Source organism: Macaca fascicularis, chromosome 8 (assembly GCF_037993035.2).
Source record: "Macaca fascicularis isolate 582-1 chromosome 8, T2T-MFA8v1.1".
Taxonomy (NCBI): domain Eukaryota; kingdom Metazoa; phylum Chordata; class Mammalia; order Primates; family Cercopithecidae; genus Macaca; species Macaca fascicularis.
The window spans coordinates 31,605,791-31,631,414 of record NC_088382.1 but is presented as its reverse complement, the minus strand read 5'-3'; the positions used below and the strand labels follow the sequence as shown (position 1 = coordinate 31,631,414).

The following is a 25,624-nucleotide window of genomic DNA, read 5'->3' as shown; positions in this document are numbered from 1 at the left end:
ACTGAGGGGGTTGTTCGATTTGGTTTTGTTTAATTGTAATTGTTTTTCCAGGTGTGCTGGCATTGGAAGAACCTAGCCGAGCTGGATCAGCTCTGGATGCTGAAATGTTTACGGTTTAACTGGTACATCAATTTCTCTCCAACTCCTTTTGAGCAGGGGATCTGGAAGAAGCACTATATTCAAATGGTGAAAGAACTTCATGTTACCAAGCCTAAGGTGAATTTTAGACAAAAAGCTGCAAGCTTCTCTTTGCAAATTCTAGAACTAAGAATAAAGGATCAGATTGGAAATTGGGGAAGGGAGGTAGTTCAAAGGACATATACTATGATTTCAAAATTATCCTTTCCTGAGATTTGATAGTTGTTTTCAAGACATTCATGTTAGTTGAGAGCCCTCATTTGCCACGCCCAAACCACAGTTGCATCCAGGCGGTTAGGACCACGGAACTTTTTTCTCTGTCCAGGTCCCTGGTTTCTGTGTCTCTGACAGTGACATCAGACGGTTCTTACATGGGAACTCTGTGGGTAATGTGAAGTATTTGTTACCTATGGGTCTTCAAGTTTTACTTTACTAATTCAAATTTTCTGTGACTGTACCAGGTGAGCTGAAGTTTATTTTTGTATCGTTTATAAGGAAAAGTTTTCTAATAAATGAGTCATCAGGGAAGGGCCCCATGGGCATATTAGAATTCTTAGTTTTTGCTAGGAACTAAGCAATGTAGAGCATTTACATATATTAATAAAAAGTAAATAATTCAATAATAATGTTTTCTAGTGGCTTCCTATGCATTCTAACCAATGCTTATATTCATTCGTATAGTCCCAGCTAATGAGATAATTTATGGGAAAATTTTATGAGCCCTTTGTTTATAGTATTATCTATACACATGCAGAGTTGTGCATAATTTTGTACAATAGATGAGTTCCTGAAAAATTATGTGTAAATTACATTTTTAAAATGATTTTTAAAACCACAGGGGTATTAAAGCTAGTGAAAAAAACAGCAATGAATCCTGTTAAAATTGGAGAATCCTTTTGAAATATGAACAGTCAACTCCTAGCTTGCTTATTTCAGTTTAAGCTTTATTGTGTTTTCTTGAAATAGGCTCCATCTACACTTAATACAGTAATAAACTATGCATAATTAATATTGTTACAATTGCAATGATAAAAGTCTTTCTGATTTCAGTAGTTGGTATGCTCCATGAGGATTTCTTTTAAAAAAAGAGTTTTAAGTGAAGCATTTTTAAAGTTCTCTTGAAAATTCCCATAGCTCTGACTCCTTTCCTAGTGAGACTTTTCCTGCATCTCATTCTCAGGAAGCAATAGTGGAAGCTCAGGCTGTTCAGGGGCAGAGGAGAGAAAAGTGATTAACCAACTAGTAAAATGAAAAGTTGTGAGTTATATATATATATATGTGTGTGTGTGTGTGTATATATATATATATATAAAAAACTGACTTTGGGGCCAGGCACAGTGATTTATGCCTATAATCCCAGCACTTTGGGAGGCCATGGCAGGAGGATTGCTTGAGGCCAGGAGTTTGAGACCAACTTATATAACATAGGAAGACCCTGTCTCTACAGAAAATTTAAAAATTAGCTGGGTGCAGTAGCACACTCTTGCAGTTCCAGCTACTTGGGAGGCTGAGTTGGGAGGATCACTTGAGCTCAGAAGGTTGAGGCTGCAGTGTGCTGTGGTTGTGCCACACTCCAGCCTGGGTGACGGTGCAAGACTCTGTCTCAAAAAAAAAAAAAAATTAGTTGGGCGTGGTGGCATGCACCTGTAATCCCAACTACTCAGGAGGCTGAGGCAGGAGGATCTCTTGAACCTGGGAGCTGGAGGTTGCAGTGAGCTGAGATCGAGCCACTGTACTACATCCTGGGCGATAGAGCAAGACTGTCTCAAAAAAAAAAAAAAAAATCAATGTAATTCACGAAATAAAAGAGAAAAAAGTGCATGTTTCAGCAGCACATATACTAAAATTGGAACAATTCAGAGAAGACATGCAAATTCATGAAGCAGTCCGTATTTTTTTAAAGAGAGGAAAGATATATGATCACTTCAATATATCCAAACAAAAGCATTTAACAAAATTCAACATCTATTCATGATTAGGAAAATTCTCAAAAAGACTCCAGGCGATGTGAACAAAAATTTTGTTTACTTAATACAAATAAGTTATCACAGGTTTCACTATTACCTATTTTGTTAAAGTGTAAGCATTTTGTACTATACAGAATTAATGATTTTTTACATATGACTACTAGCATTTATGCCTAAAATTTCCCCTGAAGTTGTTTTTTATTATCATATATTATTTATTCCCAGCAGTATTAAACTAGACCTCTTCCAGCAAAAACAGATTTAATTCAATATAAGCTCAGGGAAATGAAATGAATGTCCATTCTGAACGAGACTTGCACAAAATACTGAATACTAAACCAATAATGAGCTATCAATTTTGTAAATATGAAATGTCTTCTTAATCTGCTTCTAGGTTACAGTCATTCATTGAATAAACAAATTTCACTCTGTCGCCCAGGCTAGAGTGCAGTGGCGCGATCTCGACTCACTGCAACCTCTGCCTCCGGGGTTCAAGCGATTCTCCTGCCTCAGCCTCCCAAGTAGCTGGGATTACAGGCATGCGCCACCACGCCTGGCTAATTTTTTTGTATTTTTGGTAGAGACGGGGTTTCACCATGTTGGCCAGACTGGTCTCGAACTCCTGACCTCACATGATCCACCCTCCTCAGCCTCCCAAAGTGCTGGGATTACAGGCATGAGCCATCACGCCCAGCCTGAATAAATATTTATTAAACACTGTTGTGAGCTAGGTGCTAAACATAGAAAGACCCCAGCCCTGCTTTCACAGAGCCTAGTCTAGTAGCCCAGGACATAGAAAAATAAACAAATAATTACAACACTGAGTACTAAAGCGTTATCCAACAGAATTGTATACAAAGAGCTGTTGAAACAAGGATGAGAAACTAACTGATTATGCTTGGAGGAACTGAGGAATTTCTTGATTTTCACCAACAATGGAAGCAAACTGATTTACCAAGCAAAGCTTCCTTAATCTCTTAATGAACAAAAATTAAGCCCTTAGTGGCTTCTCAACTTACCAATAGTACTTTCCTTAGGCTACAACCACATAAAAACATTATGAATTTCACAGACACGAGACAGGCTTTCAGTTTTGGAGATTAAAGCAGAAGTATTCTTTGGGAGTGGTTGAGGTTTTGATAATTGATAAAATTTCTAGTCTACGTCTCTACAACTCAAAGTTGTTTCTATAAGTTGTTTCTATGTGTTAGAGGTCATGAGAGCTGGAGTACTTTTTTGGGGGAATGTGTACTTTTTATGAGTAAATTAGCTGCAGTTGTGACAAACTAGACAATGGTATGGTAGAAGAGTAGGATAGGGAGGTCTTATATATGGGCTTGAAGCAAGACAGTTCTCTATTCAAATTCTGGCCCTCCAACTTACTACTTTTGTAGTAGTGGGCAAATTAATTAGTTTGTTCTATATTCTATTTCCTCTTCTGCAAAACAGAAGTAGTAATGATTACCTTATAGAGTTATTGTGAAGGTTAAACAATATAATGCATGAAAACTGCCTGAGACAGTGCCTGCAACATGGCAAGTACTCCTGGAGTGGTGGCTGCTATAATCATTGTCACCATGGTAATGGTATAGGACGTTCAATATATTCTTTGTTTTATTGTTGTTGTTGTTATTATAGGGTGTGGTTTTGTTTTTTGTTTGTTTGTTTTTTGAGATGGAGTCTTGCTCTTGTCACCCAGCCTGGAGTGCAATGGCACGATCTTGGCTCACTGCAACCTCCGCCTTCCAGGTTCAAGTGATTCTCCTGCCTCAGCCTCGCGAATGGCTGGGACTACAGGCACCCGCCACCCTGCACAGCTAATTTTTGTATTTTTAGTAGAGATGGGGTTTACCATGTTGGCCAGGCTGGTCTCGAACTCCTGACCTCAGGTAATCCGCCTGCCTTGGCCTCCCAAAGTGCTGAGATTATGGACGTGAGCTACCACACCCAGCGTATTATGGTGTTTTGAGAACATAATTAACTTTCTTCTTCTAGACACCCCCAAAGGATGGATTTGTAATCGCTGACGTTCAATTAGTTACAAGCAATTCTCCAGAGGAAAAACAGTCCCCTTTATCAGCTTTTCGGTCCTCTTCCTCTTTAAGAAAGAAGAATAACTCAGGGCAGAAAGCACTTCCACCCTGGCGATCTTCTGATAAGCATCCAACAGATATCATTCGTTTTAATTACCTAGACAACTGTGACCCCTTGGAGACTGTCTGGCAAGGGTAAGAAGCTCCATGCTCTTCTCAACGTCTTTGTTTTTAGAAATAATTTATTGGCATTTCAGTATATGAAGAGATGAAAATAGAACTTACTGTGAAATACAAAAGCTTTTCAGTACATAGAAGCAAAAAGTAATAGAACAGGATACTAACCATTACTAGCAAATTTGCTCTATTGGTTACAGTATGTTTGCATTTTGTAATAGTAATGATTTAACATTGCTTCTTCTAATTTTTTTTTTTTTTTTTTTTTTTTTTTTTTTTTTTTTTTTGAGACATAGTCTCTGACGCTCGCCCAGGCTGGAGTGCAGTGGCGCAATCTCAGCTCACTGCAACCTCCACCTCCCAGGTTCAAGTGATTTTCCTGCTTCAGCCTCCCAAGTAGCTGGGACTACAGGCGGCTGCTACCATGCCCAGCTAATTTTTGTATTTTTAGTAGAGACAAGGGTTTCACCATGTTGACCAGGTTGGTCTTGAACTCCTGACCTCAGGTGATCCACATGCCTCGGCCTCCCAAAGTGCTGGGATCACAGGCATGAGCCACTGTGCCTGGCCTCTTCTAATATTTTAATATTAAATTGCAATCCAGCACCAAAGGGTTCATTCTAGCCGTTATTCTTTCTATATTTGTACCTCCCTTTTCTGATGGTAAGAAACCTGACACTCATTAGATTTACTGATTGTATTTTCTATATATATATATGTATGTATGTATATACAATTATAAATAAATTCTGAAAGTAAAGCTGGGTAAGGTGGCATGTGTCTGTAATCCTAGCACTTTGGGAGGCCGAGGCAGGAGGATCACTCGAGCCTAGAAGTTTGAGACGAGCCTGGGCAACACAGCTAGACCCTATCTCAAAAAAAAAAAAAGAGAGAGAGAGGGAGAGATAGAGAGAAAGATAGAGAGAGATAGAGAGAAAGCGAGAAAGAAAACAAAGAAAAAATATTTTTGGTTCTTTGACAAACACACCAGAAATCTCTTCATGAGTATCTTTCAAACCTAGAAACATCCTGTCAGGAGCCAATAGGGCTCTAGTACAATATCTTAAGCTGAAAGTGACTCTTCAGCTCTCCCCAAAGATGTGGAATATGTGAAACAGCCTTGGATCTTTGAGGTTTCCTGGTGGAGCTCCTTTGTTGTTTATTAAAATATTATACTTGAAAGAAGAAGGCTGGGTGAGTGCAGGGATGGAGGTGCCTCTTTCTTGCTTAAATGTTTCCCTTAGTAAAAGGGCATTACCTTTCACTTCTAGATGAATTAAACACAAATCAAGGACCATTGGACTGGATTTGTCAAGGATTTAGGCCTTTTTTAAAAAGTGCTAAGCCTTTTAAAAAATTATTATTTTTTTTATTTTTTGTAGAATGGGATCTCATTATGTTGCCCAGGCTGGTCTCTAACTCCCAGACTGAAGTAATCAGACTCAAGTGAACCTCTCACCTCGCCCTCCCAAAGTGCTGGGATTATAGGCATGAGCCACCATGCCTGGCTAGTGGTTAGGTCTTCATAAGTTTTGGTGCCTACTGCTGGCATGATGGACAGCGCCAGCCCAGTATGAACCAGCACACAGGTACAAGAAGGGCTGAGGTATTACTCCACAGAGGTCCAATTTCAGAGGCACATAATTGAGATCAGAGTCCTGGGAATGGAGCAAGCCGGAGAGACTGAGCTGGAGTCAGGTTGGTGACAGAAAAATCAAGAGATAGTGCAAAGATTAAACAAATGAAACGGAGCAACCCTGAAGCTCATTTCCCCAAGTAGACCTGACACCCCAGACTTTTCACTCTCTTGATAGCATCTTTTAGGGCACAAAAGTTTTCAATTTTGATGAAGTCCAATTTGTCTAAATTTTTGGTGTCATATCCAAGAAATCATTGCCAAATCCAATGTCATGGCAATTTTCCTGTACATTTTCTTCTAAGAGTTTTGTGTTTTAGTTCCGCGGTTGAGGTCTTTGATCCATTTTGAGTTAATTTTTGCATATGGTATAAAGTTGGGGTCCAACCTCATTGTTTTGCATGTAGATATCCCGTTTCCCCAGCACCATTGTTGAAAAGACTGTCCTTTGCCCCACTGAATAGTCTTAGATGAAAGTCAATAGACCATATATGTAAGGGTTTTAACTCTGGGCTCCTTATTCTATTCTATTGTTCTCTATGTTGGTCTTTACACCAGTATGACACTGTTTTGATTATTGTAGCTCTGTAATAAATTTTAAAACCAGAAAGTGGGAGTCCCCCAATTTTGATCTTCTTTTTGGACATTTATGCAAATCACCCTTCTTTTTTGTTTTTTATTTTTATTTATTTATTTTTTTTTTGAGACAGAGTCTTGCTCTGTCACCCAGACTGGAGTGCAGTGGCATGATCTCGGCTCACTGCAACCTCTGCCTCCTGGGTTCAAGCCATTCTCCTCCTCAGCCTCCCTAGTAGCTGGGATTACAGGTGCTCACCACCACGCCCAGCTAATTTTCGTATTTTTAGTAGGGACGGGGTTTCACCATGTTGGCCAGGCTGGTCTCGAACTCCTGACCTCTTGCTCCGCACACCTCAGCCTCCCAAAGTGCTGGGATTACAGGCATGAGCCATTGCGCCTGGCCCATATCACCCTTCTTTATTGGGCCAAGGGAGCTGAGCTGAGAGGTTGGAGTGAACTCCCAAAAAGATCAGGCCAGGTGTGGTGGCAAATACCTGTAATCCCAGAACTTTCGGTGGCTGAGGCAGAAATATCATCTGAGTCTAGGAGTTTGAGACCAGCCTGGGCAACATAGCAGGAACCTGTCTCTATAAAAATAAAATAAAATTTGCCAAATGTGATGGTGCATGCCCGTAGTCCCAGCTACTCAGGAGGTTGAAATGGGAAGATTGCTTGAGCCCAGGAAGTGGAGGCTGCAGTGAGCCATGGTTGTGCCACTGCACTCCAGCCTGGGTGATGGAACAAGACCTTGTCTCAAGAAAAAAAAAAAAAACAGAAGCCTACATAGCAATATACATGCATTTGATCTATATGTCACTTCAGCATTTTCTTTTCTTTTGTTTTCTCCATAGATTTCCCCTCTGTCCTTTTTTTTTTTCCTTGCAATTTATTTGTTATAGCTATCAGACCATTTATCCTGGAGAGCTTCTCACATTCTGGATTTTGTTGATTGCACCGCCCACATGCATCTTAACAGGTTCTTCTGTCCCCTGTACCTGGCTATTCTGAGAGTCAGACCTAGAGGCTTATGTATATACTGAACAGGGATATGTACTTCCGTCACAACGCCCATCATTTCTGGTTGTCTCTCTTGTGTTGGTAGCCATGGATACTCATCGCCTAGATCTATTACATCAGGCAAACTTTTCCTGTAAATGGCAAGGCAGGAAATATTTTAGTCTTTGCAGGGCATATGGTCTCTGTCACAGCTGCTCAACTCTGCCATTGTAGCCTGAATATAGTAATAGACGATGTGCAAGAAATAAGCATGACTATGTTCCAATAAAACTTTACTTACAGAAACAGGTGGCAGACTGGCTTGAGCCTGTGGGCTGTGGTTGGAGGAGCCTTACTTTATCCTAATATATACAGGAGTTTTAGAAAACAAATGCTAATATTAAAGCAAGTGATATGATTACTGAAAACAGTTTGACTTCCCTGTCTGTGTTTTTATCTCTCAGATATATTCTATCAAGAATATTCAGACAAATTACTGCATTAAACTCACATGAAGTAACTCCTTTGTGTGTAGTAATGCCACCAACTCAATAGATAATATATATGTTTCATTTTGCTTTTCAGATTTTAGATATTTTTCAGTTCATTTTATTTTATGATTTTGAGAAAAAAATTAGATGGTTCCAAAATTAAATATACAAAATAAGCTATACTTGGAGAAATATAACTTTTGGTCCCTGTTCCTCCGTATTACTTGTTCCTTTTTTTTCTTTTCTTTCTTTTTTCTTTTTTGTTTGATTTAGGGTCTCACTCTGTTGCCCAGGCTAGAGCACAGTAGCGTAGTCATGGCTAACTGCAGCCTGGACCTCCAGGGCTCAAGCGATCCTCCCACCTTAGCCTTCTGAGTCACTGAAACTACAGGCATGCACCACCATGCCCAGCTAAATTTTTTAATTTTTTGTAGAGATAGGGTCTCATCGTGTTGCCCAGGTGGGTCTCAAACTCCTGCACTCAAGTTATCCTTCCCCCTCGCTTTCCAAAGAGCTGGGGTTACGGACATGAGTCACCGTGCCCAGCTCACATTCCCTGTTTTTGATCAGTTCACATGGGAATCCTACTTGTAGGTAACTGTTTTTCATTTTATGGTTTGATCTTTCCATTTTATTTATTTATTTATTTATTTATTTATTTTTTGAGATGGAGTCTCACTCTGTCACCCAGGCTGAAGTACAGTGGTACGATCTCGGCTCACTGCAACCTCTGCTTCCTGGGTTCGAGTGATTCTCCTGCTTCAGCCTCCCAAGTAGCTGGGACTAGAGGTGTGTGCCACCACGCCTGGCTAATTTTTGTATTTTTAGTAGAGATGGGGTTTCACGATGTTGGCCAGGCTAGTCTCGAACTCCTGACCTCAGGTGATCCACCCGCCTTGGCCTCCCAAAGTGCTGGGATTACAGGCGTGAGCCACCCCACCTGGCCATAATCCTTCCATTTTAAAAAGTACAAGTAAATATATATGCACAATATGTAGAGGCAGAGATCTTAATACCTTCTTGAAATGAATGGCAGCACACAGTACGTACCGTCTCATCCACCCTTCTTTCTTCATGTAACAGTATATCCTGGAGATCCTTCTACAGTTGAATATAGAAACATCCTACCTTCCTTTTGCAGCTCATAGTACTGCATTGTGTGGAGATGCCAGAGTTGATTCAACTAGTTCTCTATTGATAGATATTTGGCTTATTTCCAGTTAAGTGGAGACAATCTTTTAAATCATGGCAACAACAAACTCAAACAGACAAATAGCTATGCAAACCACCGAGTGTTAAAAAGATACTTTGTAATTTCCCCACTGCTTTCCAATTTACAGAGGAAAAAAAAGAAACGAAATGACCCCAGATTTCAGCCGACAGTCACATGATAAGAAAAATAAGTTGCAGGACAGAACTAGGCTAAGAAAAGCACAATCAATGGTAAGTATTGTTTATAAAAGATTCGTCACCATAACATTAATGAAAATCTCCAGATCTCTAATCCTATTTGCAAAATTGAATTCGTTTATTTAATCAGAATCATGGAGTGGTGATTAAATTCGGGTTTCTGACACTGACAGAGAAGCCATGACCTTGAAGATACACTTTATTTAATCTCTCGGAGCCTCTGTTTTCTCATCTGTTTAAAAAAAAAAAAAAAGGACTGGATGAACTGATGTGTATGAAATTGCTTTGAAAACTGTATGATATAAGGGGAGTATTTTTGTTTGTTTGTTTGTTTGTTTGTTTAAGACAGAGTCTTGCACTTGTTTCCCTGGCTGGAGTGCAATGGCGTGATTTCGACTCACTCACTGCAACCTCCGCCTCCTGGGTTCAAGTGATTCTCCTGCCTCAGCCTCCCAAGTAGCTGGGATTACAGGTGCCTCCACCATGCCAAGCTAATTTTTGTATTTTTAGTAGAGATGGAGTTTCTCCATGTTGGCCAAACTGGTCTCCAACTGCTGACCTCGGGTGATCCACCTGCCTCAGCCTCCCAAAGTGCTGGGATTACAGGCATGAGCCACCGTTCCTGGCCAAGGGAAGTATTTTTTTTTTTTTTTATCAGTGGTTCTTTTTTCTGCCGAGTCCTTTGGGGCAGGGGGAGGTGCTATCAGAAATCGCTATCTCTAAGTGAAGGAAGGTTCCCCTGATCTAAGTGCATTTAGGCCAGGCATGGTGGCTCACGCCTTTAATCCCAGTACTTTGGGAGACTGAGGCAGGAGGATCACTTGAGGTCAGGAATTCGAGTGCAGTCTGGGCAACACGGCGAAACCCTGTCTCCACTAACAATACAAAAATTAGCTGGGTGTGGTGGCACATGCCTGTGGTGGGTGCGGGGGAAGCAGGAGGATGGCTTGAACCTAGGAGGCAGAGGTTATAGTCAGCCAAGATCGCACCACTGCACTCCAGGCTGAGCAACAGAGTGAGACTGTCTCAAAAAAAAAAAAAAAAAAAAAAAGAAAAGAAAAAAAAGGAAAATGTATTTAAAGTAACTTTGGAAAACATGAATTAAGAACTTTTCCTTTCCTAATTAAAAAACAGCGAATTGACTACCTAATAAAGCCAGTAATTGTGACTAGGGAGCATTATCATTGCATAGCAGAGTTTCCCAAATCGTGGCTCCGAAGCCCTGTGGATCTTTCAGCACATTATGCAAGTCTTTGGCACGAAGTAGAAAGGACTAAGGGTGAAATTAAAAGTTCATATATAGTAGTAAGGATTTAGAAAAGAGATGAGGATACACACTCAAGGAAAATTAATATAAAATGGATGTCAGCTGGGAGAGGAAAAAGTACGTACTCAGGAATAAATCACTTTTATAGCTCTGCTTTAAAGCTCTATTACTTTCTGTTTAAATGTATTTTCAAGTGTTATGTTGCAAAAAAAAAAAAAAAAAGCAGAGAGAGAGATGAGCTTCTTTAAACAGGGCCATCTGAATTCTGTAGGGCCAGTTTTGTTGGGCTGGATGAGGCTTATCATAGACATGTGTACTGATGCCCAAGGGAATGGGGGAGCTTAGAGCAAAGCAGTAAAATTGTCAGTGAAGCCATTAACTGAGAAAAATAACTATATGAGGCTTATCACATGAGCCATTATGGCGTGCTTCTGCCTGGTCTCCAGGCCGTGATAGGCAAGGAGTGGAAGAGAAGTCCAAGGGAGAATGGGGAATTTGAAGGACAATAAAAATTGATGGTGATGCATGCTGAGAAATTATCAGCACAGTCAGACATTTCTCCTGCTTCGAAAACACAAAACCCAAAGCTAAGCCATCCCCATGGGCTTTTGACATTAACCATCTGTCAAACACTAGCAGGGCTTGCTTAAGTGAAAGCATTCATTATAAATTAAAAAGTTAAGAAGTTGTACTAATTAAGGCTGAAAGGGAAACCAGAGTATGTTAAGCAATGATGGAAGAATTAGCTCTTCGTGAACGGGGCTCTTAAGTGTGTCTGTCTATTCTTGTGTTTTTTTGTAAATATACTAATTATAATCACTATTTATGTTTTGTAGTTTTGATAAAGAGTATAAGGCATCATTAAATCCCCCAAAAAGTATGCTGTGATATATGACTCATGCCGGTGATGAGCTTGCCAAAAACAAGCTTGGCTGTTTGGGATACAAGGCGGGTGTGACTCAGTTCTCCTCTCCACAGGATAGTAGTTCGCCCTCATCGGCCTCCTAAGTGATGCAAGATGATTGTGAAAATGAAGAAATAGGCCAGGCGTGGTGGCTCGTGCCTGTAATCCCAGCACTTTGGGAGGCCAAGGTGGGCGGATCACAAGGTCAGGAGATTGAGAGCATCCTGGCTAACACGGTGAAACCCTGTCTCTACTAAAAATACAAAAAAAAAAATTAGCCGGGCGTGGTGGCGCGCGCCTGTAGTCCCAGCTACTCAGGAGGCTGAGGCAGGAGAATTGCTTGAACCCGGGAGGTGGAGGTTGCAGTGAGCCAAAATCACACTACTGCACTCCAGCCTGGGTGACAGAGCGAGACTACGTCTCAAAAAAAAAAAAAAAAAGAAGAAGAAGAAGAGAAGAGGAAATGGGTACTGAGGAAATCCAATCAGGGGAACAAAGGAAAGTGAGGGTAAAACTCTGGTAACTGCAGCCATAGAGTGAATTTGTTACGCCAGACATAGCCCAGGTGTGATTCCAGTGCAGAAAATCATGTATTCATTTGATACATGAATGTTACCAGAAAGGGGTCTGGATCTAGACCCCAAAAGAGAGTTCTTGGATCTTGTGCAAGTTCGTAAAGTGAAAGCAAGTTTCTTAAGAAAGTAAAGAAATAAAAGAATGGCTACCCCATAGAGCAGCTCCGAGGGCTGCTGGTTGCCGATTTTTATGGCTATTTCTCGATTATATGCTAAACAAGGAGTGGATTATTCATGCCTCCCCCTTTTAGACCATATAGGATAATTTTCTGATGTTGCCATGGCATTTGTAAACTGTCATGGCGCTAATGGGAGTGTAGCAGTGAGGATGACCACAGGTCACTCATGTCGCCATCTTGGTTTTGGTAGGTTTTGGCCGGCTTTTTTATTGCAACGTGTTTTATCATTAAGGTCTTTATGACCTGTATCTTGTGCTGACCGCCTATCTCATTCTGTGACTTAGAATGCCTTAACCGTCTGGGAATGCAGCCCAGTAGGTTTCAGCCTCATTTTACCCAGCCCCCCTTCAAGATGGAGTTGCTCTGGTTCAAACACCTTTGACAGAAAGTTCCCCCATCATTTAGACAGGTTTATGGAGGAAGATTTCAGGAGGACCTAGAGAAGTGGGTGAGCAGGACAAACTTAGGGGAGCACCTTCTAAAGACAAAGATGAAAGTGACATACCCCCAAACCCTGACCCTCAAACCTAGGAGGTTACCTGAGGCCTGAACACTTGAAGATTCCTCGCTCCTATTATCAGGAAAGAGGCTTTGTTAAATGGAAAGGGCAGGAAGAGAGAAGACAATGAGAGAATAAAAGAGGACACGTGGCTGGGGGGCAGTGGCTCATACCTGTCATCCCAGCACTTTGGGAGGCTGAGATGGGAGAATAATTGAGGCCAGGAGTTTGAGACCAGCCTGGGCAACACAGCAAGATCCCATCTCTACAATAAAACGTTTTTGAATTAGCTAAGCATGGCAGGGGCATGCACCTGTAGTTCCAGTTACTCTGGAGGCTGAGGTGGGAGGATCACTTGAGCCCGGGAGTTTGAAGCTGTAGTGAGCCATGCTCTCACCACTGCACTCCAGTCTGGGTGACAGAGTGAGACCCTATCTTTAAAAAAAAAAAAAAGTACAGGTAATATTCCTTAGTTCATCTCTCTGAGGATGTGGCTCTCAGATCACTGACACCAGCCTCCCTTTTCGCGTATCATTACTTAAGCCTACAGATGTGAGTGCTCTCTCCAAAAACAGAACCATACTTGGGGAAACGGTTTCACATCTTCCACATGTTGCAGTGAGCTTGTCATGTTTCCTATTCCATGAGTTTGAGTTTTCAAAACCTGCCCCCTTGCAAGTGTACCTGATTTGCTCTTCTGCTTTTGATTCTAAAGCGGACCCCAAGTGCTGCCTTAGAACCACTTAGTCCAACCATTTTTTGGGGTGAATGATTGATGAACGATGGGCTGGGCAAGGTGGCTTACACGTGTAATCCCAGAACTTTGGGAGGCTGAAGCAGGAGGATCACCTGAGGTCAGGTGGCCAACCTGGTGAAACCCCGTCTCTATTAAAAATACAAAAAATTAGCTGGGTGTGGTGGTGGGCACCTGTAATCTTAGCTACTTGGGAGGCTGGGGCAAGAGAATCACTTGAACCCAGGAGGCAGAGGTTACAGTGACTTGAGATCGCACCATTGTGCTCCAGCCAGGGTGACAGAGCAAGACTCTGTCTCAAAAAAAAGAAAAAAGATGGGAATAAAGCTTAGACCTGATTGCTAATCCTTTACAGTTTTGAAGGCTCCTTATGAAAATTATGTAAATGTCAAGACACTCCCATTACAATTAGTTATGAGAACAAGATTCCATATAAAACAAAGCAATTGAAAATATAAACTCCGGCCGGACACAGTGGCTCATGCCTGTAATCCCAACACTTTGAGAGGCCGAGGAGGGCGGATCACGAAGTCAGGAGATGGAGACTGGCCTGGTCAACATGGTGAAACCCCATCTCTACTAAAAATACAAAAATTAGGCATGGTGGTGCATGCCTGTAATCCCAGCTACTTGGGAGGCCGAGATCACACCACTGCACTCCAGCCTGGGTGACAGAGCAAGACTGTCTCAAAAAAAAAAAACAATATATATATACACACACATACACACATACACACACATACTGTGGAGTTTATATATATATGTGTGTGTATATATATAAATTCCACAGTGTGTGTGTATATATATGTATATATACATATATATATATATATAAACTCCACAGTAGTCAGATACCATCTTCATTAAACTTAAAAGATTTTCAACCTTGTGTAAAGACATACAATATATATATTTTTTAATTTTTTTTTTTTTTTTTGAGACAGAGTTTCGCTCTTGTTGCCTAGGCTGGAGCGCAATGGCGCAATCTCGGCTCACTGCAACCTCCACCTCCCAGGTTCAAGTGATTCTCCTGCCTCAGCCTCCCGAGTTGCTGGGACTACAGGCACCTGCCACCACGCTCAGCTGATTTTTGTATTTTTAGTAGAGACGGGATTTCGCCATGTTGGCCAGGCTGGTCTCACATTCCTGACCTCAGGTGATCCACCCACCTTGGCCTCCCAAAGTGCTAGGATTACAGGCATGAGCCACTGTGCCCAGCCCTATATTTTAAATTTTAACAGCAGTTGCATGTAATTCTTAGGGAAGAAAGGAGCTGTGTTCTTGAGGGAGAGACTACTAAACTCATAGGGAAGGAGGAGGCCTTGAGAGCAAGGATGTCAGCAGACTCTAGGCCTTCAGAGACAGGGAAAACCTGCTCGACTAGAGATTAGAGGAAGAATTTGTTGTTTCTGCTCCTGGAAGGGAAGAGGAGGAGGAGGAGGAGCGGGAGTAGGGCAGAAAGAGGTAGGAGGAGGAGGAGGAGAGAAGCCAAGATTAGGTAGGGGAGAGAGGTAGGAACAGTATTAGATACCACCTGTTCCAATTAAACCTGTTTGCCGTTACTGGGATGTAAATACCTGCCTCCATCTCTGCAGCAAATTCTACTCCATTTACACATGGAAGCAAGATCTTAGAAGTCTAGAAAGCTAAGAAAATGAACACTCCTTAGGACAATTCACAGAAAATAAGGAGATGGGCTTTGAACTTCCGAGGCCCTGGAATTGGGCTAAGAGGACCCTAGCTGACATCTTGTTTCTTTTCTTTGTTTTTTCCTTTATCAAGTATAAATACAAATACCTCTTGTCTAACACTGAACTTTTACTTGGGAGTTAGGTGTCCTCACTTTCTAGGTCCTGGTTCCACCATGGATTTCAAAAAGCCTGCCATTTCAGAGCATTCACTTAAATACAAGTAACAAAAGTCTTTAATTGCCTGCTTACTCTAATTGCCTTAGATTAGACCTTATCTTTTTCTGTCCTCTGCTAATTCCAGCCTCTGAAATTACTTTTTTCACCTCTTTCCAGGGATAACTTTACTCTTAGAGTCCTGATTTTTAAAAGTGCTTCTTCACGCTTTCTCACCTTTTTTCCTTCACTCAAAAGAGGAAAAAAAAGAAAAGAAAAGAAAAAACAGGAATATACTCTACAGTGATTCCTGGATCATATTGTGGAATGAACAATGGTTTAAGAATCAGGAAACCCCAGTTCTAGTATCAACTCTGCCACTAATGAGTAGTCACTCAAATCCCCTGAGTCTTTGTTTCCTCATTTATAAAATGAGAGTTTGGTGGGTGCAGTGGCTGGGTAATCCCAGGGACACAGGAGGCTGAGGTGGAAGGATGGTTTGAGGTCAGGAGTTTGAGACCAACCTGGACAACATAGCGAGACCCCGTCTCTAAAAAAAAAAATAAAATAATTAGCCAGGCGTGGTGTCGCATGCCTGTAGTCCCAGCCACTTGGGAGGCTGAGGTAGGAGGATCACTTGAGCCCAGGAAGTTAAGGGGGCAGTGAGCCATGATTGTGCCACTGCATTCCAGCCTGGGTGACAGAGCACTTAAATAAATAATAATAATAGTAGTAATAAAATAAAAAAACATTACATTCGTGAATCCTAATTTTAAACCAATACAAACTATTTTCTGTTTCCAATCTTTTTCTTTGAACTGTAGGAAGTATAATGAACCAAAACAGAAGAATTTATAAAACAGTTTCTGTAGAAGGTTCCTTGCAGGCAGTCTTTAATATACTTCTTATCAAATTCTGATGCACTCCTCAGGTATTTGGGGTTTTTAAAATTTAAATTAATTTTTTTTTTTTTTTTTGCGACGGGTCTCACTCTGTCACTCAGGCTGGAGTGCAGTGGTGTGATCACAGCTCACTGCAGCCTCAACAACTCCCAGAGCTCAGGGGATCCTCCCACCTCAGCGTCACAGGTAGCCGGGACCTGTGCACCACCAAGTCTGGCTAATTGTGATTTTTTAGGGGGGTATTTTTTGTAGAAACAGGGTCTCGCTATTTTGCCGGGGCTGGTCCCAAATTCCTGGCCTCAAGCAATCCTCCTGCCTCAGCCTCCCAAAGTGCTGGGATTACAGGAATGAGCCACTCTGCAATGCCAGGTGTTCATTCTATAACAATGTCTGTCTGGTTTGAATGTGCAGAACCAAAAATATCCATGGGAGATATTTTTAATTATTTCATTCAACCAATGAAATTCCTGGGAATTCCATTTGGAAAGAGGAGTAAGAAAGAATATGGGATTTGCAGTCAGACAGACCTGGGTTCTTGTACTAAACAGTATGACTTCGGATGTTACTTAACCTCTCTAAGCCTCAGTTTCTTTGTCTGTAAAATGGGAATAATGACACCTACCTAAATCCCAGGTCTATATTAAGCATGTAATACATGTTTGTGCTGTCATTCAGTATCATATTATTTTTCTATTTTCTTTCTTTCTTTCTTTCTTTTTTTTGGGGGGGGGGGATGGGGTCTCACTCTATGCCCAGGCTGGAGTACAGTGGGGCCATCTCAGCTAACTGCAACCTCTGCCTCCTGGGTTCAAACAATTCTCCTGCCTCAGCCTCCCAAGTAGCTTGGATTACAGCCACTTGCCACCATGCCCGGCTGATTTTTGTACTTTTAGTAGAGATGGGGTTTCCCCGTATTGGCCAGACTGGTCTCAAACTCCTGACCTCAAGTAGTCCATTTGCCTCAGCCTCCCAAAGTGCTGGAATTACGGGCATGAGCCACCACACCCAGCCTACTTTGCTTTCTAAGGACACAGATTGGGATGCAAATAGCCTAGGTTCAATGCCCATCGTACCACTATTTTAGTAGTCTGGTGATTTTGGCCAAGTTGTGTAACCTCTCTGAGCCTCTTTTTCCTTATCTGTAAAATGGAGTTAGTAACAAGACTAACTAACGTCACTCAATTGGGAGGAGGATGTAAAGCATTTAGCATAGTACCTAGCTCAAAGCTAGTAGTGGTAATAGTAGTAGTAACAGCAGTAAAAATCATACTAAGCCATCACCCGAGCCCACAATGAAAGACAAGAGAAATCTGATGGTGAGCTGCGGCTGAGAGATAGATGGAGGAGGGACCTGCCAGGCAGCCAGAAAGCGTTAGCGGGAGGCCCTGGTCCATGGAACAAGAGTCTCCTTTTCACTTTTTCCTTGACCTTTCCCATTTATCTTCTTCTTCCTCCCTTTGTCTTTTCTCTTCCTTACAGTCAGTTTCTTTTCTTTTCTTTTCTTTATTTTTTAGACAGAGTCTCACTCTGTTGCTCAGGCTGGAATGCAGTGGTGCAATCTTGGCTCACTGCAGCCTCCGCCTCCCAGGTTCAAGCAATTCTCATGCCTCAGCCTCCCAAGTAGCTGGGATTCCAGGTGTGCACTACCATGCCTGGCTAATTTTTGTACTTTTAGTAGAGCCAGGGTTTCTCCATGTTGCCCAGGCTGGTCTCGAGCTACTGGTCTCAAGCGATCTGCCTGCTTCAGCCTCCCAAAGTGCTGGGATTACAGATGTGAGCCACCGCACCTGGCCCTTATAGTCAGTTTCCACTGTGTAAGAAACAGTTGCATCAATAGCTATGTGGAATGTAAGCCATATATTTTCAGCTCCTGCATGGCCTCCATATAGTCTTGTGCCTGTGTGTGTATTCCTCATCATTGTGGTGGTCCTTGTTTTTTCTTTTTCTTTTTTTAGAGACAGAGTCTCGCTCTGTTGCCCATTCTGGAGTGGAGCAGTGCAATCAGAGCTCACTGCAGCCTTGACCTCCTGGGCTCAAGCGATCTTCCTGCCTTAGCCTCCCAAGTAGCTAGGAATACAGATGCACACCACCACACCTGGCTAATTTTTCAATTTTTTGTAGAGACAGGGTCTCACTGTGTTGCCCAGGCTGTTCTTGAACTCCTGGCCAAAAGCAATCCTCCCACCTTGCCTCCCTGAACACTGGGATGACAGGTGTGGGTCACTGCACCTAGCCAGTGTTTTGTTTTTTACTCCATATTCCTAGACTGAAGAGTGCATGTGTGTTGAACTCAGTGCCATGAATTATATGCTATGTGCACTCCACTGCCTGAGAACTACAATCTTGGTTGTTGTTAATTTTTTATACCTAAGAGATGAAAAAGCCTCCTTGGCAAGAATCCTGGGGGCAAAATCAACTGTCAGGCGAGCCCGCTACTTGGAGTCTTTGCATTTCTCCTTTGCCTGGAAGAGAGCTGAGTTTACTTGTTCTGTCTTGTTGCCTCTCGTTTCATCAGGCTATCCGTAATAAATTACTGTGATATTTCCAATGGAAATGATTCTACCCGCTCTCTTCACTGAGCATTTAGACCAATGCCAAATGGCTATTTGTTTTTATTTTAACACAAAATATTTGACACAAATTAACTTCTGTTCAGGACCTACCAGAAGAGAACTGTGTTTGTGATTTATATAATATTATTAGTTATATACATATTTGTTATAACATGCTTTGGTCACTCTTACCATTGGGGTTTAATATATATGTATGTAGGCTGGATGCAGCAGCTTATGCCCATAATCCCAGCACTTCGGGAGGCTGAGGCAGGGGGATCACTTGAGTCCAGGAGTTTGAGACCAGCCTGGGCAACATAATGAGACCCCCTCAGTCTCTACAAAAAATGAAAGTTAGCTAGGTATGGTGGTACACACCTGTGGTCCCAGCTACTGGGGCGGCTCAGGTTGGGGGGACTGGTTGAGCCTGAGAGGTTGAGACTGCAGTGAGTTATGATTGCACCACTGCACTTCAGCCTGGGTGACAGTGAGACCCTCTCTTAAAAATATATATATATATATATAAAATATATATATATATTTATATATTTATAAATATATATATAAATAACATAAAATAAGATATATATATGTACCGTGTGTGTGTGTGTGTGTGTGTGTGGTGTGTGTTTAGTAATATAGTACTTTACCACAAATTACACTGGAAGTTGATTTTGTAAGACACAGATGTTTTGAAATATTAGTTCACAATGATTACTAACAACCAAACACTCAGACCTTATGGCCTATTTCACCTACTTGGAAGCATGAAAGATATAGTCACATAGTCTTGGATTTAAATTTCAAAACACTGGCTCAAGTTGCTTAGCCTTCCTCTGCAGCTAAAAATATTACCCCAAGGTTACTTAAAAGATAAACACAAAGCCAGGCCTGTGGATTCTTTAAAACTGCGTTGGTTATTTCTTTCTAACACCTTGCCTTTATTTCCGCCAGAAGCAAAAGCTGGGAGTGAAAGGGAATGTTTTGCTCATAGGTGTTGGCCAAATCGGGGGCCCTCTGGAAGGTGTCCAGACAGGACTGAGCAGCTTTCTGGGCTCCTGATCAGACAGGAGACAGCAGGGGTCCTTCTCCAGAATTCCTAGATGGAAAGTCCTTGAAGCAACTCCATCCTGAGGATTAAGCATCCTCTCAACCAGATGAAGCTGGGACTGGGACTAGCATCAGCCTCTTAGTCCTTCTTCTTAGAGGAAGGCCCCCCCGGGGAGGACCTCCTCAACCATCTCCTCTGGACTCAGAGGCTTTGTCTCTACCCATGACCTCAGCCCCCAACCTGTGCTTTAGGCAATTTACAGGGGTAAGTTTAAACTGTGCTTGCACTGCTAAAACCAATAACTTCTGATTTTATGTTTTTCAAACACAATAATCCATATTTATATACAATATTACCACATCACTCTGATAGCACCAGGAGGCAGCCAAATGCCTGGGCAGATAGGGGTGGGTCCCTGGTGAAATCCCACCACCAACCCGTAGACAGTTGAAAGCCTGAAAGCCACGCTACAAGTCAAATCCACAGACCTACTGAGAATCTGTCTTCCCGTTTGGCACGCTTTCCCCTGATTGATCCCCAGCCTTCACCTATTTTACACGTACCTACCCTTTTCTAATTGGTTTTCTACACTGTTGTGCCCACCTTTGACTGGTGTCTCTGCTTTAACCTTTTTTGTGTACTCACAAACCAATCAGCATGCACTCCCCATTCTGAGTCCATAAAAAGCCCTGACCCAGCCACATGGGGAGAGAGAAACCACCCAACTGTGGGGGTGGGGAACCTCCTCACCCCTCTGCATCCCCTCTCTGCTGAGAGCTGCTCTGTCCTCAATAAAATGATCTGCCCTCAGGCCAGGCACGGTGGCTCACACCTATAATCCCAGCACTTTGGGAGGCCAAGGCGGGCAGATCACCTGAGGTCAGGAGTTCAAGACCAGCCTTGCCGACATGGTGAAACCCCATCTCTACTAAAAACACACACAAAAAAATTAGCTGGATGTGGTGGCAGGTGACTAATCCCAGCTACTCGGGAGGCTGAGGCAGGAGAATCATTTGAACCTGGGAGGCAGAGTTTGCGGTGAGCCAGGATCACGCCATTGCACTCCAGCCTGGGCAGAAAGAGTGAAACTCTGTCTCAAAAAAAAAAAAATCTGCCCTCAACACCCTTTATTGTCAGCGTGACCTCATTCTTCTTGGATGCTGGACAAGAGCTCAGGACCCACCAAGTGTGGGTACCCAAAAAGGCTGCCACACTGGCCTTTTGCCCTCACTAGCGGAGGGCAGCTGCCCCACGCGACAGGTGCAGGGGCCAATGAGTGCTAATATACTGCCATCCATTGGGCTATGGACAACGGAACTAAAAGAGCTAATCAGCACACTGACGCCCCCTCTGGGGCTTCAGGGTCGTGGGCACCCTTGTCCAGGAGCCACCACGTTCCCTTGAGGTAACATGCCTGGCCTGGCTGCAGGCCCTGCACATGGAGCTTGCTCCTGTGTTGGCGCTTAGAGTGGCCGACTGGGGTCCGCACTCACTCACTCGCATGCTCCCTCCCGCAAGGGGCTGACCACAGCAGGCTGAGTAGACAGGGCGCCCCTGCTGCAAGTCTGGCAAAGGGGCCAAGAAAAATCCTGCATCGACTACTCAACTGGGAATCATCATAAAACGTTGAGATGGAGATTTTTTTAAAGGGGGGAGGTGAATCTTCTACAAAGTGAAGATTGTCACAAAAAGTGAAGATGTGGTAAGATTCTTTACCACATCACAGGCTTGTGGTGAAGAAGAAATAAATTAATAAATGCATGTTAGCACAATGCCTGGCTGTCAGGTATTTGCAGTTATTACTGTCATTGGTATTCCTAGAAGAGGGACTGGCACAAAGCAGGTGCTGTCATTGTTGTTACTATATTTATCTATTTTCCGTATCCACATACTTCTTTACTTAATGTGTTCACTTCACTGATCCTCGGGTTGATCCAGTGGTATTGTTTGCATCAGTGATCATTTGCAGATATCTGCAAATAACATGAATGGAGAACAAACAAAAAAATCAATCAGGGGCCGGGTGCAGTGGCTCACACCTGTAATCCCAGCACTTTGGGAGGCCAAGGTGGGCGAATCACCTGAGGTCAGGAGTTCAAGACCAGCCTGGCCAACATGGTGAAACCCCGTCTCTACCAAAAATACAAAAATTAGCTGGGCTAATTTGCCACGTGGTGGCAGGCGCATGTAATCCCAGCTATTCAGGAAGCTGAGGCAGAAGAATAGCTTGAGCCCAGGAGGCAGAGGTTGCAGTAAGTTGAGATTGCGCCACTGCACTCCAGCCTGGGCACCAGAGTGAGACTCCATCTCAAGAAAAAAAAAAAAAAGAAAGAAAAGAAAAGAAAAAAAAATCAATCAAGGAGTGAAAAACACAGGTCTGTAGACAAGCTAGTATACATAGGCTGTTCCTGTTTCTACCTCTTCTTGGGCCTTAGCCTCCTGTGGGACCCTTGTCTTTCTTGGGCCCCTCACCTTCAGTAGCCTCTTGGCATTCTCACCCATTTCTCTGTGCCCAGTAAAATGACATCCAGTCTGAAAATAGGAATTTTCTATCCCCATCTAAAGTTCACTTGCAAGGTGGTTTCAGCCATTGCCCTGAGATGAGAAAGAAGAAGGAAGCATTGGTATGTGTATCATTAATGAACAAGGATTTTATAGGCACTGAACTAGCCCTAGGGAGATAATCATAAGATAACAGCCCCTGCCCTCGAGAACTTCCAGGCTACAAGGGAGAGCTTCTGGCCCAGCAAGGGAAAAGTCCCAGGAATCTGGGGCGGGCAGTTGTATTAAGGTTCTTGCCTCTCCCCAGTGGGACTGGAAACCTAGTGGGAAATGTCAGGTTGGAGGTACCTCAGGGACCACAAGTATACGAGTTCAGAAGAGGTCTGAATAGATGGGCCCGGAGCCCAGGGGAATAGCAGGGCGACAGAAACACATCCAGCCATGGAAGATTCAGGCACTGATTGGCCAGGAAGCGGGCCAAGAACAGAACCCTGGCGAATTCCAATGTCAAACACATTGCCTTGCATTTCTCTTCTATTTCCTTCCCTTTAAAGACACAATAACGGCACATCAGGATATTGTGTAAATACCTCTAGAAAAAGAACAGAAAGCTCAACTGATGAGAAAAATATCTTTGAATTATCTGATCCCATCCCTCTTCATAGGGACAGATGGGGGATTGGAAAATTATTTTGTTGTTGTTGTGTTTTTTTGTTTTGTTTTTGTTTTTGTTTTTGACAAAGTCTCACTGTGTTGCCCAGGCTAGAGTGCAGTGGTGCGGTCTCAGCTCACTGCAACCTCCGCCTCCCGAGTTCAAGTGATTCTCCCGTCTCAGCCTCCCAAGTAGCTGGGATTACAGGAGTGCACCACCATGCCTAGCTAATTTTTTTGGCATTTTCAGTACAGATGGGGTTTCACTATGTTTGCCAGGCTGGTCTCGAAAGCCTGACCTTAGGTGATCCGCCCACCTTGGCCTCCCAAAGTGCTGGGATTACAGGTGCGAGCCACCATGCCTGGCCGGAATATTCTTACGATGGTGTTCCAGGGCAGCACTAGGAATGCGGATAGATGGCATGGCCATTGGCAACGTCCACCTACCAAAAAGCGGAGGGGCCTGCACAATCATAAAGGATCATTCATGTTGGCGTCGTTTGTAGGAGCAGGACATTGAAAATGGCCCAAATAATCTATTGGTATGGTTCATCTGCTCTACAGCCGTTGAAAGACTAGGGAAGTTCTTCGTGTATTGATTTGGGGTTTTTTGTTGTTGTTGTTGTTGTTATTTTGTTTTGTTTTGAGATGGAGTCTCACTCTGTTGCCCAGGCTGGAGTGCAGTGGTGCGATCTCAGCTCACTGCAACCTCCGCCTCCCAGGTTCAAGCAATTCTCCTGCCTCAGCCTCCTGAGTAGCTGAGATTACAGGTGCCCACCGCCATGCCCAGTTAATTTTTGTATTTTTAGTAGGGATGGGGTTTCACCATGTTGGCCAGGCTGGTCTCGAACTCCTGACTTCAGGTGATCCACCCACCTCGACCTCCCAAAGTGCTGGGATTACAAGCGTGAGCCACTACACCCGGCCTCGTGTATTGATTTGTAACAGTCACACACGCACACACACACATACACACACACACACACTCCATACATAGCCTCTCACATATATAGTGAGCAAACAGCAGTGGTGTTCACAGCGTGCTACCAATTGTGTTAAAAAGGAGAGTGGGACGGTACATTTGCATTTTATGTCTACATTTGCTCACATGCATACACAATATCACTGGAAGTAGACAAAACAAAAAACAAAACAGAAAAACAAACACAACCCTGGTAACTTTGAGAAAGGGAATTAGGAGGCTCAAGGATGAGGTGGGAGCAGATTTTTCGCTGAATGCTTTTGTACCTTTTGAATATTGAACTATGTAGAAAAGTAACCTATTCAAAAAATAAACAAGCTTAATTATTTTCAAAGAGACAAGCAAAAATAATCCCTGAGGAGCCATAGGAAAATGCCCTTTAGGGAAGATTCTCACGGAGAATAGAGGTGTCATGAAATGTGCCTTGCTGTGTCTCGAGGTGCTCAGAAGTTAAACCATGTGAAACTTGGCCTGAGTTATCCGGCTAAGATGCTTCTTGCTGTGAAGTCTATGTGCTGTGAAGACGGACCTTTCTGGGGGAAGAAGGTGGGGGTGGATTCACAGCCAGGGGAAAAGATCAGAAGGAAAGAAAAGGTTTGGGAGACCCCAACATTGGTATAGAAGAAACTTCTAGTTATCATTTCAACCAGATAGTCAGGTGCTATAGAGCAGGATCGAGAACTGTAAGATTTTTACCCTTTTATAGAACTTCCCCATGTTTTCTCCCTTAAATCTTATCTTTTCTCTTGTAATAATGGACATGAAAGTCTCAAAATGAAGAGGGTCTGTGAGCTTGTGTTCCGGGACCACAAGAAATGGTGGCCGGAAGGAGACCATCTTCCTTGAGCCCATCTTGGAGGGAAGAGAAATGCCATAGTCTGGATGGGTGGTGACAGCTACCAAGAGGAGAGGAGAGCAGGGGAAGCCCTGGGACCTGCCATGGTGAAGTGGGAGGGCTGTGAGGAGCCTGCCTGGACCTGTGAACTGCCCGGGGACTCAGGAGAAAGGGGTTCTGCAAATGCAGTGACAGATAAGCATTACTCGGTAATAGGATTAAATTTGAAACTCTTACAGGTGAGATGTGACTAGCCCATTCTTGTATCACAGAGAGCTAGGCTTTTTCTTCATTCAACAGGTATTATTTTATTTTATTTATTTATATTTTTTGAGATGGAGTTTCACTCTTGTTCCCCAGGCTGGAGTGCAATGGCGTGGTCTTGCTTACTGTGACCTCCACCTCCCAGGTTCAAAAGATTCTCCTGCCTCAGTCTCCTGAGTAGCTGGGATTACAGGCACCCACCACCATGCCCAGCTAATTTTTTTCATTTTTAGTAGAGACAGGGTTTCACCATGTTGGCCAGGCTGGTCTCAAACTCCTGATCTCAGGTGATCCGCCCACCTCGGCCTCCCAAAGTGCTGGGATTACAGGTATGAGCTACTGCACCTGGCCATTCAACAGGTATTATTTTATCTTCATTGTTACTAAAAAAGCATAGAGGAACCTTCCTGTTTATTTTCTTACCTCATGCTGATCT

General features: G+C 43.0%; 1 protein-coding gene across 20 annotated transcripts in view; it reads left to right on the top strand.

Annotated features, from left to right (window-relative positions):
* The window catches only part of FBXO16 (F-box protein 16), a 61,815-nt gene that overhangs the window by 34,017 nt on the left and 2,174 nt on the right, over positions 1-25,624 (top strand). For 13 of the 20 annotated variants that reach the window (XM_045398084.3, XM_045398087.3, XM_045398082.3 and 10 more), the window contains 3 exons: positions 52-216; positions 4,101-4,333; positions 9,358-9,460. The exons of 2 other annotated variants lie outside the window; for them this stretch is intronic. In XM_045398084.3, the coding sequence (XP_045254019.2) occupies positions 52-216; positions 4,101-4,333; positions 9,358-9,460 (501 nt within the window). The remainder of the gene's footprint in view (positions 1-51; positions 217-4,100; positions 4,334-9,357; positions 9,461-25,624) is intronic. 5 more of the 20 variants (XM_074000583.1, XM_065519033.2, XM_065519034.1 and 2 more) reach the window with 2 other exon arrangements.